This window comes from Diadema antillarum, unplaced genomic scaffold, assembly GCF_040938485.1.
Source record: "Diadema antillarum isolate AM-2024a unplaced genomic scaffold, OU_Dant_1.0 seq00000297_RagTag, whole genome shotgun sequence".
NCBI lineage: Eukaryota > Metazoa > Echinodermata > Echinoidea > Diadematoida > Diadematidae > Diadema > Diadema antillarum.
In genome coordinates, this window is record NW_027271320.1 from 1,777,140 (window position 1) to 1,797,513 (window position 20,374).

Sequence of the window (20,374 nt, forward strand, 5' to 3'; positions counted from 1 at the left end):
AAAAAAAGAGAAAAACGATGCATTGAATTGATTTGAACGTCGATACAAAATGTAGTGTGGTCAAATATCAAATTACGCATCTCTTTTCGTTATCCGTCATCCGGGTATATAAACAAACATAATATGTGTGTGTGTGTGTGTGCGTGTGTGTGTGTGTGTGTGTGTGTGTGTGTGTACATGTGTGTGACCCTGCATAAAATCCGGCAAAAAGTCGCCAGATAATATGGATTTTTTTTCCTTTTTTTTTTTAGTCAAGAGCATAATATTCTGAAAGAGCAGGTTTCAGGGCAATTACCCCCATGTCAATTACCCGGACCCTTTCTCTGACCCTATCCCTAATCCTAACCCTAATTCTGAACCTAATCCTAATCCTAAACCTATCCGTAACCCTTATCTTTATTCTCACCATGGACCCTACCATAAAACGGGTCCATGTTCTCACCTTGTCACTAACAAGTATAAAGCTGGGGGTAAATGCTCCAGGACGTTTAAAACGACGCATGTCTCAATTCAAATGGACTTTCCTAACCTATCTTGATATTGAAGGGAAAGCGCACACAAATTTTGAATTGAGGGGAAAAAAAGGAAGAAGATTCCTAATAAGTGAAAGCTCTATTCTAGCTCTTAATCTTTACCAAACCCTGCTGGCTGTGCAATGAAAACGAAAAGAAGGGAAAAAACAAACAAACAAGCAAAACGAAGCGAAACAGGATTCAAGCCACCATAGCAAAAACAATAGAGATTATCAGAGTAAGCTGAAAATAAACATGTTCTGTTAGCACATTCTTTCCATGACTAATATTAACTTTCAAAACAGTAGCATTATCTTGTCAATACTTAAGTTGCAAGTAACTCAATGTATATACAGCGTGTCCCAGAAAAAAAAAAAAAACGAAACCGCGTTTCATTGCGATTCTTTGCGATCATAATCATATATTTGCTTCATGAGATGCTCATGGATTGAAAGATACAAGTTTAGTCTCTTCTTTTATTTGATGCACAACTCGTTGTTCATAATTCATGAATGACTTACTTAGAACAATCATAGACAGTGACCTCCCCAAAAATGAAATCATGGCTTTAATATCCATTCTTTTTTCCTTTCATGCCAATCCCATGCGTAAAAAATGATTAATGCTTAATTTGAAAATATACTTATTTTTACCCAGATAGATAGTAAAACGCCTGACGCCTGCCCGACTTGGCAGATAACAATGGCCTTCATGCTTCAATCTACAAAAGGGAATGTTACAGACGGTTCGGTTATGAATAGGGTCATAAATTACCACGTGATCATGAGCTTGCCTGCCCCTACAGGTAACCACAAAGCAAAGGATGGTCATCAGCGGAATGTTTTGGAAGGTAGGGTGGGAGTAACGAACCGGAAAAAAAAAAAACCTTCCGAGCCCCCCCCCCCCCCCCCATAAAATGATGATGCATCCCCTCTTCTTGCTTCGCCTCCCCCTTCAAAAACTTTAAAACCCTGTCAGTGATGAAGGATGAACCATAGGGAAATGCAGCGAGGAATGAAAGCAGTGAAATAAGTTTGAGGTAAAAAATCATTAAAATGTGTATCATTGTTGTAATGTTGATCTCCCGTAGCCACTGGACTGCGTGCAGCCTGAGAATACTCACGATATTAGTCTTCAATTATTGGTTATGTCTCATAGCTTATTCTAAATAAATGACTACAAAGGGTAGTCCGTCTCATACAGCACTATCTGTAAATACCCCCACCCCCTGAACAACATTCACTGTAGCACTGCGGCTGTTTTGTGTGAATTCATCGGTGCAGATGAGCCCATTGTCTAATGCTCAGTCGGGAGACTGAATGCTCGTTTTCTTCGACTATTCGTAGAACTGGTATAGGAATGAAATATGGTTTCATAGAGATATTTCTCAAGCATGCGTCATTTATATTTGACGGGTAAGGTCTCATATGAAAGAAGAAAAAAATGGTTATTTGGGTTATGAACTTTGTTTTTCGAAAACATAACTTTAGAAGTCTGAAAAATTCACTTAAAGTCACCATTTGCGAGTGGAAATGAAAATTTGGTAGCACCATTTTTCATTGTTCTAACTCAGTCATGCATGAACAATGAACATTAAGTTGTACATCAAATGAAAGAAGAAAAGTTAATCTTTCCATTGATGTATATCTAATGGAGAAAATTTTCGATTTCGATAGTACAAAGTTGGATGGAAACCCGGTTTCGTTTTTTCTGGGACACGCTGTATATAATTATAATATACAATATAAATGTGACCCTGCACAAAATGGTAGAGGAGCGTTTAACGAGACGAGGGGGAGGGATTTACGGGTGTGTATATGTTTTGCTATCATTTCACGGCCTTGCTGAAAAAAAGATTGCTCATAACTAATAGCAAGCTTTTTACCGTGGTTAAATAGATAACCTCATGCAAACTAAACTTCAACTCCAGCGCAATCAGTCCTTGTCCCTTCCTAAAGGTTAGTGTTTTCCACAGAATGCATAACCCATAACCATTAAGAATGCTCATGAGCATTAAGCAGGTGCTTGTATCGGATCTTTTACATGAGCCTCTGTTTTTGAATGAAACAATTATTTTGAACATCAGTTTCACATATGTATATATGTATCTATGTATGTATGTATATAGTTGAAATACAACATCCTCTATTCTCTTTGAAAAAGTATCAACACAAATATGCTGTTGGAAATAAGATTTCATTTGAATTTGAATTTGAATTTGATTTTTTTTTCTTGTGAGACAGCAGTATATTTACGCCTCTCTGCCATCATCAAAATATTGGCATCGTTTCTGGGCCTAAATATTTTAGATTTTCGTCTCTATAAAGATTTCAAAAAATCTAGACCGTAGTCCAATTTGCCGACAGACGAATGCGTGTTAAAAATTCTTGCTGTGAAATCTGCAAAGTGTCTAATTACTACTGTAGCTGTGTACAGGCATCTATGGTTGAGAATCATCTATCAGGTAACAGTCTGCTCCGTGTCTGCTTACTGTACTTCACAGTCCAAGTTGTTCAAGTTATAACATTTATTTTCCATCTTTTTTTCATGTAGGAAATCACATGCATGAAATTATTGTACAGGAAGGCAGAACCTCAAAAAAGCAAAGCTTGTGGTGAGCTGCCTTACAAAATACATTACATCACAATCACAAACACACACACAAAAAAACACAACGAAATCAGTCATCTAGTAGAGAATTAAATTGTCTATCATGTAACAATGAAAGACCCAACAGTTGCTAGCAGGTGAAATGAACGTAAACCGTTGACACAGTTCACTCCAGCAGTTTAAAAGCCGGACGATCGTCGCCCCTAATGGTGCGTTATTTCGTAAACTCCCGAACGACCGAAGTTTGTGCACGCAATTGCGCAAAGCCAGACTCGGTGCTTTATTCATAAACGTGTGGGACAATGCTGCCACTGAGACACGTGTGTGTGTGTGTGTGTGTGTGTGTGTGTGTGTGTAAGCATCATACACAAACATTGTGACCGCGAGCTGCGATGATTTGAAGGAGAGAGGCCAGAAGACGCGTGGCTCTTTTGGATTCTCTTTCCGCGCATATGCACTGAGAGTGTGCGTCCTCTCGTGGCGCGAACAGCCATTTTGGGTCAGGAGATTTGTAGTCTAAATTGTTGTTCGCTGACCCATTGAGTTAGCGCTGTTCTCATATAGTGTCACTATATTTGGTACAGAATGGAGGAGGCAGCATGTTGCGTTCGTCTCTGTGCCGCTCAAACCACTAGCCACAATTGTAAGGCTTTAAAGTAAGACATTGTTTGTTAAGCATTGTAATACCTGTGACTCCCTGATATCATATGTTATGTAACGCCTGAAGAGAATCATTGTCATTTGATTGCTTGTTTGACATTGATCATTCGGCCCATTTCACTATGACGTCATTATCTGTGCAATTGTGGCTCCATGTTTTTTATCGTGCAATTTTGAATCCATACGATTTGCTTCATTGCACGCTCACTGAGAGCCCGGTACATTGCGCGTGTTAAACGCGCTTGTGTTAGCAGTATGTGGCGACAGCGGGCCAGCGTAAAGTGCTTAGTGAGTACTCTCGCGATCTCAAATTCTCTCTTGTTTCTAATTTACTAAAACATCAAATGACAAGGATTTATTTTGGGAGTTATATAAAACAAATAATAAATGTGTTTCATTCGTGCGATGGAAAGAATATTTCATTCGGTGGAAGATGAAATATTTGCTTCATTCAACTCGGCAGCGTCTCGCTGAATGGATCACTTCATCTTTCACCTCATGAAATATTCTGTCCATTGCACTCATAAACATTCATTATTTGAATACCATTGCACATTACTACTCAGTGTATGTTTATGTGTAGAAACAACTATACTGGGAGAACCCACATGTCCGAATGTGGTAGCAGAATTGGAAAATGTCTGTCCCGAGAAGTTCTCCGAAAAAACCGGCAATGTTGTCCGGTCGACACCCAAATATGTCCCACGTGACCATCCTCAGTATGACGTCATGGTTCCCGAAGCAGCGAGAGGGAAGACCATCTTTTACTGTGCCCACCCGGGTAAGTTGTTGCAAATGATTACAATTTACGTGTATTTTGACATTCACTTGAGTTCAAAGGTTATTCCTATACCAATGCAATGCTGAGAATCACAAATCCAACTGGACCCCATGGAAGACCAGCTTAACATAGCTGAATAATATGGGCTATCCAGCCATCTTCTCAGATGCAAAATGAACAGACAAAAAGAAAAAAAAAAAACAAAAAAAGACACATATATGTAGACTGCCTAGTTCGCCTGGGACTACAGCTTTAAATAACCAACTATCATGTTATTTCGTACATCCAAAATTGGGAATGAGAAATGACTAGCACAATAACATTTATCTTGTCGAATCGAAGACAGAATCAAACACTGCACATCAGCTGAATAAGATGATAGCTATTTTCATTCTCATGTCGAGTTTCTTTAATCCAAATAATACTCCCCCCTCCCCCCGCCGCCATGTTACATCGGTAATCCTTGCCATTTCAGGTAAAAGGTGATTTTCCCCACACAATGTCCAATTAAGCTACCTTGTGAAGGTTTGTTGCCTGGTCAAACCTTTGATGATTGCATGTTTGTAAACTATCACTGTATATGGCGCTCTTGCAATCCACATGTCAATTGTGTATAGCGCGCTCATACGCCTTTTTCTCATTTTGCAATCTCTTCAAAGAAAGAGTAAAATAACTCTGATGCATGTACGATACTACCATATTTTTTATTATTCTATACAAATTGCAGATTGCGTGCCTAATCCTTGTCTGAACGGGGGGACGTGCTCCGAAACTCTTGAGAAATTCATGTGCACGTGCACCAGGTCATTTGTCGGAGAACTGTGTGAAGTGGGTACGTAAATATCAATTCATTATGATTATGACTATAACAGTACGTGAAAAACGACATTCAGTCATTCATATAAAGCCATGTGATTAATGTGTACACGGATACATTTCAGTTGTCAGAAAATATTAATGAATTTGACTGAATTTATGACAAACGACAAACTCTCGGATTTGTGTTTGAATTGTCGGAGTATCATCTTTATTTAGCATTTCCACAACTTGTGTGTATTTATTTTCGTCTTGTCTCCTTTGTAATGAAGAAATAGTCTGCCCTGGTGGTGCGTCGTCCCCAGACTCTTGCTATCTCTACCGCCAGGATCGTCTGCAGACTTGGGAAGTGGCGCGGGATAGATGCAATGAACTCGGAGGATATCTGGTTGTCATAGAAACGCCGGGTGAGCTGTCCAGCATCCGAGAAGACGTTCTCATTTCGCACTACGGAATTACAACCTTCCCTAGGATATGGACAGGGCTGAATGACAGATCGTCTGAAGGGATCTATACGTGGGAACGTGTCGGTGGTACCTTTCCCCTCTCAAGTAGTATGTGGGAGTGGGGTCAGCCTTGGGGCCCCTCTGCAGCCGAACAAGACTGCGGGAGCTACAAAGGATATGCGCTGAGAGACGATCCATGCAGCCAGCAAATGAGCTACATCTGTGAATTCGGGCCTCGATAGGACATTCTCAGAATCTGCATCTTTTCTTTCAGATGTCTCTGCATAGGATGCACATTAATCCCTGGGGTGGATCTAGTTGTTGTTGTTGTTGTTTGTTAAGGGGCGGGGGGGGGGGGGGGTGGGAAGAGGGGACTTAATGCAATGACGATTTCCTTCTTTTAATGTCTGTTTCCTCGTTTGTTTTCCTAACTTCAGAGTAATAAAGAAAATCACAAGGGCCTACAACTATTCTTCGCAACAATCCTGTCTCTTAAAGGCATTGTTTACCTTTTTTTTTGCAGATGAAACAAACTCGGCTTTAAATAGTGCTTCATAATAGTTCTGAAATGATGTTTCCTGATAAAAACAACCAATGCAAAAAATTCACGCAGTATAATCAATGATAAGTAATTGTTAGTATATAAAGTGAACAACAGCTGTTATGATAATAGGATTGTTTCTTGAAGAAGCCGTCTACATTGTTGTTACTGTTAAATGAGAGAAAAAAAAGTGATATCTCCTAGTATTTTAGTCGTTATCGCAATTTTTGATAGGATTTTTGTAACACAACGGACCAAATAGATGTGCATCAAATGATAATCCGAACATTTCCTAAATCACTGCTCCCATTGGTAAACAGCACTTTTAACACTAAATATCAATTCTGAAGTTTCCCATCAAATAAAAGAGGGCAATCTTTGGAAATAAAAAAAATGAAGTATATATATTTATATCCGGTAGTATTAGAATTTTCATAGTCAAATTACTTTATTTCAATTGTTTGTTTGTTTGTTTGTTTGTTTGATTGATTTTTCTTCCAACACAATTTCATACATAAATCAAAATTTTCAGTAATATCACATGGAATATCAGTAAGCAGATTACAAGTACATGATTCAAAGAAGGAAAATCGATGTGTAAATTAATTTCATTAATAAATCATAAATCGTATTACCAATTTTCCAAATAATTATCTGAGAAATTATGCAGAAGAAGGACTGCCACTATAAGCAAAAGCTTGAGCACGTGGCAGCCCAGGGACCTATCTACATAATACACAAAAAATTATATTGTTTGCGGAATGGAGAAATACTACAAAATATAAAACACTGTAAATACATTATGTTTTTTATATTCCTAGTGCATAGATACGCATAAGAGTAACGTGTGATGATGATGATGATGTATGATGATGTTGACAGGGTAATGATGAAGAAAAATGTGATAATGAAGATGAAAGTGATAGTGGTGATGCTGAAGATAATGGGAATGAAATGAAATAATAGACACAGAAACATTGCGTATATTTATTGTAGGTTTAAATCCAATTTACATGAAAAGAAATGTGATCAAACAAAACAAAATATATATTCAAATGCTATATTCATAGATTGTAATCTCACTGTAATGTAGTTTTCAATCTAGCCTTGAAAGAATATAAAGTTTTACATGATTTAACATAATCTGGGAGTGTGTTCCAAAGATTTGGTCCATTATGTCTTATAGATTTTTGCGCAATTAATAATCTGGGATTTACTAAATGAAAATTTTGCGAATTACGAGTGGGATATGAATGAACGGTATAATTCAGTTTAAAGAAATCGTGAAAATGTTTGGAAGTAAGTTGTTCAAATACTTAAACATAAAAAGCAAAGAATGTAATGTATTTATATCAAATATATTCAGTGTTTTTATCTGATAAAAAAGTGAACTGGTGTGGGCTAAGTATTGTGATCCAGTACAGATGCGAATGGCTTTCTTTTGTAGTAAATAAATAGGGTTGAGTTTAATTTTTGAACTTGTAGCCCACAGTAGATTACAATACATAATATATGGTAGGATTAAAGAATTGTAAAGCATAAAACGAGTATGTTGGCAGGAAGATATCTTTTCATCTTTGAAAGAACACCTATATTTCTAGAAATACAGATTACATAATACATAACGTATATGATCATTACAGGTTAGGTTTTCATCAATAAAAATGCCTAAAAACTTAATAGAACTTTTACGTTCAAGAAATACATTATCAATCCTATTATTATTTACAAGATCATCTGTATGAGTTTTCATACATGAAGACTTTGTTTGCAAAAACCGATAAGTCCATTTTCGAAGATTTTGAATTATGGTCTCTGTCTTAAAGTACAAAATGATACCTGTGAAATGATGTATTGGTCATTACATAAAGGTACATTTTTGAAGTTATGGTCAAAAGAAGCAAATATTTTGTTATTATTCTTTTTATTTTCTTGACCTTTAATTGCAAATATCTCCATTTGACAAATATGGACTTATCGGTTTTTGCAAACAAACTCTTCATATGTTTAAAATAAATATAATTTGTTTTATCAATATTAAGTGATAATTCATTATTCTTTTGATACTTTTGGTAACTCTGCATTAAGTATAGATATCAACGTTTCTATATTATCGTGCACATGGGAATAAAAAAATATTCGTGTCATCGGCATCTAATATAAATGATAATATAGACGACGAATTAACAATATCATTGATATATAAAAAAAAAAAGAGAAGGGGACCTAATATTGAGCCCTGGGGCACACCACATTTTATCGGTAAAAAACTTGACATGTCATTATGTATAACATATTGCTGTCTACATGATAAATAATCCCTAAACAACGAGAGTGCAACACCGCGAACACCATAAAACTGTAACTTTTAAAGTAAAATATCATGTTGTAACGTATCAAACGCCTTAGATAAATCCATAAAAACTCCTATAACATGTTTTGTATTTGCTATTGCGTTTGTAATTTGATCATACAACTGGACCAAAGTCAAATCTGTAGAATAATTCTTTCGGAAACCATATTGATGTAAATTCAAAACTGCGCGGCATGATTATGCAAACATTTATAAAACCTATCATATGTCATGTTTTTTTTTCAAGAATTTTGGAAATACTAGGAAGAATAGAAATTGGTCTATAATTACTAATCTGACAAGAATCGTCTTTCTTAAACACTGGGTTTACCTTACCAATTTTTAAAGAATTGGGACATTTTCTAGACAGTATGGAAAGGTTGAATATGTGAGTAAGTGGATCAGCAATTTGATATATAATTTGTTTGAGTACTAATGTGCTTATTCTGTCACATCCACTTGCCTTACTAGAATTAAACTTTTTCGTAATATTAATAATTTCTGTGGGATTTGTAGGGTTTAAAAATAACGATGAGGAAATTGGGTCTGGCAAAAATTTCAAAAAATCTTCATTTACATCATCAAATGTTTTTGCCAGGTTAGGACCAACATTAACAAAAAAAGAATTAAATGCATCTGCTACATTTTCCTGATCAATAATACAATCGTTTAATTTAAAGTTTGTTTTTGGTAATTGTTCTTTCTTCCCAACCAAATCATTTATAATTTTCCATGTGGCCTTCATATTTGATTTAACATGACTCAACTTATCAGAATAATATACTTTTCGTGACTCTCTTATCACAGTTGTTAATCTATTTCGGTATATCTTATATTTTCTCAAATTAGAATCAGTAGGATCATTTATATAAATCTTATAAAGCCTATTTCTTGTATGTATTGAACGTAATATTGATTTTGTTATCCACGGCCTCTTCCCATGTTTATCATTCTTTTTAAACTTTACGAATGGACAATTTTTATCACAATAATATTGTGTTTTTCTATTAAAATTATCATAAGAGGTGTTCACATCAAACTCACTGTAAACATCAAAACACTGTTCAGATGCCAAATCTGCTTTAAATGATTCAATATTTTGAGGCGTTTCCTTTCTATACATTACAGGTTTGGATGAGTTTTCAACAAAAGACTCATCATAACACATAACAAATATGGGAAGATGATCAGATATATCGAAATATATATCAAAATTGATCAGATATATCAGATATATCAAAATTGTCCCGTGGTAATGAGCTATCACATACTCGAACCAATCAGAGTACAGCCGCCTTTGTGATTAATCACACTGTGAAAGTGACCATATCTCCTTGTTGAATACCGATATTGGCTGCCCACAGAATCACGAATTCTGTTCCAAATACTTCTGCCCATGGTTCATTGATCTATATACTCCTGTCCATATTTCATCACTGGGGCGCCCGCTATGGCCCGAGTTCGATTCCCTCCCAGTGCTTACATTCTTGGACAAGATGTTTGTACCCACCACGTCCCTCTCAACCCAAGTGTATAAATGAGTGTCACAGGGAACTTTCCTCTGAATGTGGGGGACGAAAGTCCTCCCTGCGACTGGGATCTTTTCTTTAGTCAAGTGTTGACTTTCTCTAAATGCAGCAGATTGTTAGCAGACCATTCATTCAATCAACTCTTTCGACTTGTGCAACTAATGTGCCTCGAAATAAGTAGCCAATCACACAGTGTTCTTACAATATAACAATCAAAGAGATTTATTACACTGGTCTCAAAGTTGTGGTCGTTTACAACAATAACATAGTACAAACTTGAATACAGATTATCCAATTCCACTTGTTCTTGAGCTTGGTTGCTCTGCTCGTTGGTTTATTCTAGAAGCTCCCGTGCTTGGTTGCTCTAGGCAGCGGCTGTCGACGATGCCCTGCCTGAAGTAGCGGGTCGTCTGCCCTTTCTGATCGTTTCGTTGGCTTCCCCAACTTCTGGTCCTCTATGGAACCGTAACCTTGGTCTTCGCTGGAACCCTAAATGGTGGCTCTCTCCCTGGAACCCTAAACACCCTATTGATTTAATAACATGATACCTCCCTTATAATTTGTGATCTTTGGTTATTCCTGATTCTATTCTATATAACTTAAACAAAACACATTTATATTCCATCATATTACCACTGATTAGCCACAAATAATTTCCATAATAATGTTTCACTATGGATCATTATCTTTCAGTGTTCAATAGGGGAAATTAATCAGCCCATTAAAATCTAAGCGTTGTTCTAGTTCTCTATATCTTTCACGATGCAATTACAGACACCACTAACGACACCTCAAGACTTTAGATTTGGTTTGTAGCTTGCAAACAAGGTTTAATGGAGATAATTTCGAATGCCGTTATAGACAGTACAACACGTCATTAGTTCACATATACATTGTACCATCACCATAGCCATATCAATGCAACAAATCAGGTAACATATACCATAGCAATAAACAAATCAGTACCACCCATTGTAAGGTTACATATACCATAGTCATATAGACATATCACTGCAACACACTACCAGGTTGCATAATACCATAGTAATAGACATATCAGCAAACACATCATATTACAAATACCACGGCAATACTCTTGTCATTGGTAGAATTATTTCAAAATTGGATATGTGTTTTGATCACAACTCATGTCATGATGGTACTGTACACGTGCTACCTTAGCATCACTTCTGGAAGGACCCGGGCTTTTCGTGTCACATTCATTCTTTCTCATCGTATACATGCATCCATCCGCACTGCGCATGGCCATCCATGCCAACTCACCGATGCTTTCTGCATAAGGGCCACCTACAGACAAGCACCCTCCGAATCCCCCCTTGCCTGCTAAGGGTGTATATGAAGACCCCGTTGCATAGAACAGGCGAGCCCCCAACGACATCCCCCAAGCGAAGAAAGGGATCCCAATAAGCCCCCTGCATCCAATGACGCGCGGCGCCATTCACAGGCGGGACGCGTACGTGACCCTTCCCGCTATACATAATGATTCACAATAGTGCAAGATGCAAAATCCGGCCAATATTTCATTTCAAATTTATTCAAACAAGTTCCAAACATGAAACCTTCCCATGAGCTCCGCTAAAGCAGTACATTAAATCACAAATTGTTAACGGGGTACATAGGCACAGCGGCTCCTACAATTATCAACTGCCGCCACACGGGCACCGCCCGCCGCCACTGTGCAGGTGGACCACGCGCGTAACGTGGAACGAAAATTTCCTCATGATCCGTCTTTGGGGATAGCTTATAGTACATTTTACTACTAGTATTCGAAATCGATTTCCATATGCATATGGCATATCCTTCTTATACTAAATGTAAGCTATAGGTACTGTACACATTGTTCCCAACAAGTACTATATTCTGCTCGATGGTCATAAAGTTCAAAGCTGCGTAACTCTTCCAGAGAAAGCGTTACGACATATCAATCATAATTGAATACAAATAAGGTATATGTACTTTACATTTATTTCTCATTATACCAAACTGATAACTACAAGCGCCATGTTATCTTCAATAGTCGCAAAGTTCATACATGCATATCCCTCTTCACAGGTAACTTTATACCACCATTCATACCCCGACAAACATTCAAATAATGAAGCCGTTCGCGAGGAGATCCTCCATACGTACTAAAATCTGCCAATGACCAAACTAATTATAACCAACTCAAACGAGCCACATTACCAAGTACTTCAAGCAATACTATGCATGTACACAACAACAAACCATGCCCATAACCTGCCAAAATTATTCCATTCATGTCACACTGTGCAGCCTAGGCCACCGAACAATGGGCTATTAACTGCTACGAACCAGGTACTTTACATTATACCAAACTAACAACTACTATATTATACTCATTGGCCTATTGAAATATTCCATTCATGTTACCTGTGGACGTTGCTTTATAATGCGTTAAAATCAAGGGTTAACACCCAAACTGATAGTCCCTCTAAAACAATGTGAGTGTGACATCAGATGACTTCAAATGACATACATATCCACAGCATTATAAACACACATGATATTAAATCGAAGGCAATGCTCCGGTGCTCTACTGAGAGCCTACTCAATAACCCACTAGAAATGGACAGACCCCACTTCCCCCCGAATACAAGACTACCCTACAAGGCTTGCTTGAGGCTGCGCAGGAATACTTCAATACCTATTGCCGAAAAGTGTAGGCCTGCCCCATTGACTCTAGACAGATGTTTCTTCTCGTACTACATTATGGAGTGAAGTATTATAAAATCTCCGGTGCCGTCGTACACCGCCTGCGCCCATTTGTTCATGGTATTAAAGCCGCCCTCGTTCTAGCTTTGGCTGTTCTTCGGTCATAAAGCCCCAATGCTCCCTCCTTGGTAATATTTCTAACCATTAACAGGGTGTGGGGAGGATAATGCATGAATCTGTTGAAAAATGTCCTGTATTAGCTTGCGCAACTCATACTTCGTGGCTCGACCGATATCATTGGTTCCCAGATGGATAAGAATAAAAGCTGGGTGAAGGGTCTTGTCTCTTCGGAGGAGGCCATGAACTACGTCCGGCACGTAACGCAGGTTGAGCCCTCTACAGCCTTCCCAGGCCACGCTGGCTCCAAGGCCCATGTCCGGCTCCCCTCCGATGCTGCCTGTCTTCGGCCCAAAACACCATGGAGTCACCAACGATCAACACAGCTGGTACCGCCCGATCTAAAGTGAAAAGCAAAAACAAAACTTCCGGCAGCACATATATTCTTACAAATTTAGAAATAATGCCCCTCATTACTGTTTTGATCCCTCTCTCACCGATTGTATGAAACAATATCGAACGCAACGTTTAACCTTTAACCTTAGTTTTAGACTCAATTTATACATTTTAGTTCAAGCTAAGGCTGGCTCCTGTTAGTGTTACTGACCGTAAGATACTGGCTAATTCGCAAAACCTCATAACCCGAAAAAGCAACTGTTAAGAAAACTATGAAAAGCACTGCTTCATAGAAAGTGCACCCTTGTAGAACAAGGAAGCAACTTCCCATAATATAAGAACATAACAGAATAACATCATCTCAGTCCCAGAACGCCGCCTACGGCACCCTCCAATAACCGACAGACTACTCCGAAGTGCCTATTTATATGTGGGCGCCCAGTGGGATGTTTCATAAATATAGCCAGCGCTGACTATCTCAATATGTGGTTTTGATTGGTTGAGACGCTCTTGTCACCGACTGTTACTATGGTAGTTTTCAATGACTAACAACTCGTCAGCGCTAGCGCTGACAACTTTCATGACACGGGGCCCAGAAGACCGCGAATGGAATGACAACAAATAAGAATGATTAATGGAGCCTATTCAAATAAAAATGATGCATATTCTCCTTGAAAATTAATTACGATAAAACTTACTAAATGATTCGTGTGCTGACCAATACATCGCATGTGTGTTTAAAACCTAAATTCCCCATTAAGTCCAACGACTCTAGCTGAAATTCGTCCATAAATGGCTCGGGGGAGGCGTTGGGTACATATCTGAATCCGTTGCAATTTGCCAAAAACAAGAAAGAGCCTCAGCGATCTTATTTTTTGCACGCCTAGAAAATAACACGCCCTAGATTGTATGTTATAACAAAAATAAATGACTACACCAGCTCCCTCAACAATTTCATATTTAAACGAAGGCCAGGGACATTTGGATGCCTGTGAATAATATCACTGCAACCATGGTCTGATTATCCGACGAAACACACTCACTTATTAGCCAAGTGAGATACCCATAAAAATGTATTCCAACAAAAATGGGGGCAAATTTTAAAAGGGGGCAATGGAATATCTCGGAATGCCGACACCTTCCAGCCATCTGTCCTGCGACCACAAGCCGTAGACATAGGCACCAAATCCAATGCCCCAAAATGTGTCTAGGCCAATAGAAAAATGGAATACTTTGCGCTCCAGATGCGATCCTGCACCACAAATCGAACAAAAAAAAAAAGGGGGGGGCAGACACGAATCTTTAGTTAAGGACAGATTCTAAAAAACAGACTCTAAGCTCTAAAGTGATGTATAATTCAATTCACTTGGACGCCCCTAACCCACCAAAATATTAAAAAGAAAGCCACGCTCTGGAAAAATGTGAACTGAAAAAAGAGGCTGTGAAGTCCACGGTCTATTCCAGCGTTTAATCTTTTCGAGCCGTGCTAGCTGTGCCATGAAAGAGGCAAAACACAGGTACATAAACCACCAGAGCAACAATGAAATAATTCTCAGATTAAGTTGAAATTGACCATGTTCTATTAACGCATTCTGACCATGATTACTGCTGACTTTCAAAGCAGAGGCGTCATCCTTCCAAAAGTTATTAGACTTGAAAGTGAAGAGTGTACAAAAGATTTCAGAACATAAAAACCGGCCTCTAAAACCTACCTAATCATAATACCCGTCCCCCAAAAAGGGGTTTTAGAAAAACTACCAAAAATACACTTTCACATTCATATTAAGATACCAAACTGAAGAATAATATAAAAGGATAGGTCTTTCAAAAAATATACAAAACTTAAGATTGACTTGATTGAACCATTTCACTTAAAATGACTCCGATCAGTTCTAATAAAAAGGACCCCTTAATCTTTAGGCACTCTCACCTGACCTATTACAAAATCTATCTCAAAGCCTATTAAATAAATTGATAGTTGTTACCGACCCTTCCATCTTCACCTGGGAAATAGATAACCCCGGGACGCTCCCGTGTACACAGTTACACACTGTGGGAGCGTCCTGAGTCAATAGAGTGCTATATCGGTAAGCTTGAAAAACATACACAGTCTGTCACAGATTTTCGCACCTCCGTAAGTTTCGAATATCACGAGGAAAAAACGTACTTTTATAGTATACATAAGATTCTTATCTAATTAATACCCTTCGTTCACCTTGTTCTTGTTCACACTGGTCCAATGATCCTGAAAAAAAAAAAAAAAAAACGTTTTTTCACGGCCATATACGGGTCCGTAGTCCTAGCTCCCCATCCCATTCACCATTTTCGAAATCAGTATGCAGTACACTGCGCACGTAAATATTCATGTGCTGGCGGAGTCGCAATGCGTTTAGCCTTTTGACAAGGCCTGCGCGCGCGCACCCACCCAGAAAGCAACGCAATATACAGCGAGAGGGTTTGCCAACAGTATGATAAGGCCTTGCCACAAAGCTACACGACTTGACGGCCAGCGCATGCGCACAAATCTCAAATCCATTGACTGTATAAGATGTAGTTCTCCCGAGTTCCTCTCGACCGAGTCGCATTTAACTCATCAATCCGAGCAGAAAGGGACTATTGCCAGAACCAAAAGTTGAACGCAGTCAGTCTTCAACATTACATCTTCACCTGTAAGTCTTCATATTGCAGAATTTTTGCGATTTCATATTGATTTTTAGGCGCTATACTTCGCCTGTCATGATCATGTCTGCTACAATGCGCAGCCCCAACACTGCGTGTTGGGGCTGGTCGCAGTTAGGAAATAGATAGCTAGATCGAGGGAGACTTCCAAGGCGTTCGCACGTGGACTGAAAAATATACATTAGGTGCCCATATTCAACGGCAGACGTCCCACGAAAAAGACGCCGTCCAATCAATGCAACACGTCTCCTGAACCTGCGACCTCCTTCAGTTCAAGAAACGTGTTGAACTTTCCAAAGGTTAAACAAACGATCGAACAGCCCATGGGCATGTACCTGTCATAATAAAACTTGCTAACAATGCACATCCCTAACAATTCAAAATCCCCAAAATGGACTGGCAACAGACGAAAGGCTGATTTCACCTCAACACTTAACATACATACACCAATGTCAATGACTACCCAATGACTAAATCATGAATCATTCAATACTCGCCCGGGGTCTTCTTTGGGACCAACCCCACAGCCTGAACACCAAAATTATGACATGGCGGAGTTTTGAAAGGCCCTACGATGCGGAACAATGCAATTTCTTTTACAGTTTATTATACCATACACTTTATACAGCCATACCCCGATTTCAAGTTCCTCGACATAACTATAACTCTTTGTCCTTTTTATTTTTTATTTTTTTTTTTTTTAAGGGGCCTAGGCCTAGCCTAGACTTATACCCATTTAAAAGCTTTACCAACAACCTTCCCTGGATGATGACTGAGCATCCTGCGCGTTTGAATAACGAGTAAGAAGTCTCCATCCTGGCCCACAACCGTGTGGGTTCGTGTTGATGGAGGCGGCGGCATTGTGTGTCATTATCCATCATCCAGAGCCCCCAAACCTAACGGTTAGCAGCAGTACGCACGATATCATGTCCACTGAAACAAGGTCACGTGCCTTATTAATGTTTGTCGGCTTTAAATGGATGCAATTAAAAACCAAAAAGGCGCTCGTCCATTGCTCAATGGAAGTGATGCGTGGGCCCTGCGTTGTGGTTACAGCTGAATGGTAGGCCTATGGTGCTATGCCCTAGGCTCGGCCTACTAACGTTTTAATAGAGGTTTCAAGAACCAAACACCTCTAAAAATAATAGTAATACTAATACTGAGTAGTCATAATAATACCATGGTCATATCGTCCCCTTGGGCTGCGGCATTTTTTTTTTTATAATTGATATTATAATAATATCTACCAAAGGAACAACGGAGCCCAACTCATCCCTTGCCATTGTCATCAACGAGGGGGTATCATGCTCTTGCACCACTTCATCCACAGCCATGCCAGTGCCAGTGAACTCATTCGCTCCATTCCTCCACTAACGTTAAAACGTTATAATAAACACTAATTTTCCAGTTACTACAGGCCAAGAGGCTTGCATACTTTGCAACTCACCGCCGGCCCTAGCCCCGGAGACCGCGCCGCCAGGCGCGGTCCTGGCGGCTTCCCCGCAGTTTCGCTAATGTGAGAATAACGAATAGCTCCCCTATTCTGTGTGCTTGTGCAAGTGATTGTGAATTCTGTGAACATCGGTGAGCTGCTTATAAGACATCATTTTGTGCATCACAAGCAATGAAATGCCTCAAACAGTCGCCGATGATAGTCATTTAGGTTTCATCGACCCATGTAAGTATTCCTAGTAGTTTCTGTCGAAAAATTAAGGAAATATAGCGCCGCAAAGGCACCCGTTTGTTCAACATGAAGATCTGAAATGGGAGCACGGCGCAGCCGCCACACGCAGTGTGCAGTGTGGCGGCTGTCGTAGTTACGCCGGCCCATACCGCCATGGCTGTCTCTGATGCAGCGGCCCTGGCTTTGGTGGTGCAGCCGATGAGCTTGCTGCCCATGTCGAATGAGGTTGAAGTTGATGTAGACATCCTTGTAGCTGAGGTTGTCCAAATGCCGTCATCGACAGCTTCCCCGGAAGGCCCGGCCACTGCAGGGCCCCCGGACTGCATCTCATCACCTGCATTCAGCTTGGAATGACCTGCCCTCGATGCCGGCCTCCTAACGTTAGTAGCCAGCCCGAGCTGACGGCGGCCGGGCTCTATTGGCTGGGCCCACGGCTCGCCCTGCCTTAGACTCGGAACTCGCACGCTACTCCCTCTGCTTGAGCTTCCGCGTTATGCCATTTCAACTTGAAGGTAATTCCTAATACCAAGTCCTGGTCAAATAACAGTTACAACCCGAAAAGAGGGTTTAATAATATAGGTGAATGAAATTATGCAGAACCAAGAGCTACAATGAACCGATCTCCATTAAAACCAAGTGCATAATGAAGGGGGTATGCATTTCCCTTCCCAACCGCTACGCTTAACTCGAGTGCGCGCCACCCCGAATCTATTTTTGATCATAACCGCAAAGCGGTCTGTTTGAAATTAACAACATTATAATACATTGTATGTGCGCGCTCCCACGCCTCACCAAGGTTGGCCACCTGCCGGCGGCTCCTGGGAAGTAAAAGGTTAGCTGCCGTCTGTAAACCCATTTTAACAACTATGGCTGTTAAAGGGAATTAAAATCAGGTTTGACATACAAACATCACACATACAATGCAATTACATAGGAAATTACAAGGCACAAACAACTTCAATTAAATGCTCGTGTACTTGTTGGTGTTTAAACCCGAATCCTCCTAGATTCTCTTCTGGACGGTCAGGCTGTCCACGCCGAAATGCAACAATTCCTGAATCACACTGATTCCAAGTAACACTCTGCTACTCTCAAACTTCGCAATCTCGAAGTACCGTAGCCTGGTCCTGAGTGTTTCGCAAATTATATGGCATCTGAATTTTGTGCCTAAACGTTGCATATTTATACATTTATTGAACCATAGGTTTCCATGTAAAATAAATTAAATGAAGTGACTTCCTAGAAAGTTTTAATAGAAGTCCTGACCCTTTTCTTATTGGTTGGCGTTTTCTGTCTGTCAAAACTTTCCTGAGTATCTCATTTTGCATTGGTCAAGCCTCTGCTTGACGTCATCACTTCCTGTCTTGCTGAAAAAAAAAATGCTAAGACCTGAAAGGAAACTCTTATTCGAAATGAAATGAAATGAAATGAAGGAGTGTTAGATGTTTTTGACCTGCATAAGCTTGCAGTGTCAACCTCTGTATATGATCTACACAAGGGACATTTACCACATTCTGTAACGCAATATTATGAGCCAATGAACATGCATACAGGACTAGAGGTAAAGATCATTCCACGCTTAGACTCCCGAAATGTAAAACGACACATGGTACATTTTCTATATCTTTTGTCAGATCAAAGTTTTGGAATAGTTTGCCCAAAAATTCAATTCAATTTCAATTTCAATTTCAATTTTATTTCCATTTCCATTGAATAAACAGAAAAAATATATACAATACATTTACAGAACAAATTTATAACAATTTCAAAGAAAACGTACAAGTGGTCACGAGTAACAACAGAATTTCGTTTCTAAGGTATATACCTAATACAAAGATTAGAATGGATTTGGAGGGTCCCACTTAAAAAGCAAAGCTTGTAGGGTATGGGACCCTCAAAAAATACGTACACAAAGTCAAAGAAACCAATGTCAACTGACATGAAATTAACTTAGGAAGGGGAAAAAAGAAGAACAAAAAAGAACAAAAAAAAAAAGGGGGGGGGAAATGAGACTATGGTACAACACGCGCCATCGTGGACACAAGCATACTGTACTTCATGATTAAAATGCAATAACAAAACAATACAACGCTCCCTGGTTTGAAATTGCGATTGATTGGGTGCATATGCCGGTATGAATGCATAGGAACGGATATAAGAAAAAAAGAGAAAGAGAATAGACTCACTGTTACTGGTACAATAAAATAAATATCTGAGGTAAACTTATGTTCAAGAGGAAAGAACAAGATCTTCATTTCGAAGAAACCTAAAAAATCACTCGTTAAAAGAAGTTTAGTGATGAAAAGAAATTTCAGTGTTCAGTTTAATGTACTTCTATAGTACAGTTACTTTAAAAGAGTAGACCTTGCAATAAGCAGCTTAAATATACATGTAGCTATAATGGGAGAACCATTCTCGACTAGCACTTGTGCTAACTTTTGGTTCCCCCTTTAACAACATTACCTTCTGTTTTTCTATTATTTTTTTCGATTATTTTTTTTCAGAACCTCTGTCTATGCATATTATGTCTACATTACATACTTATTCATTCTCTTT

The 20,374-nt window shown here is 39.1% G+C and overlaps 1 protein-coding gene across 1 annotated transcript; it reads left to right on the forward strand.

The window, feature by feature from the left end:
• Positions 1-4,511: 4,511 nt before the first annotated feature.
• Positions 4,512-6,067, forward strand: LOC139730183 (perlucin-like protein). The gene is made up of 2 exons (XM_071641079.1): positions 4,512-4,563; positions 5,652-6,067. The coding sequence occupies exons 1-2, from the start codon at positions 4,512-4,514 to the stop codon at positions 6,065-6,067; spliced, it is 468 nt and encodes a 155-aa protein (XP_071497180.1).
• Positions 6,068-20,374: the final 14,307 nt, after the last annotated feature.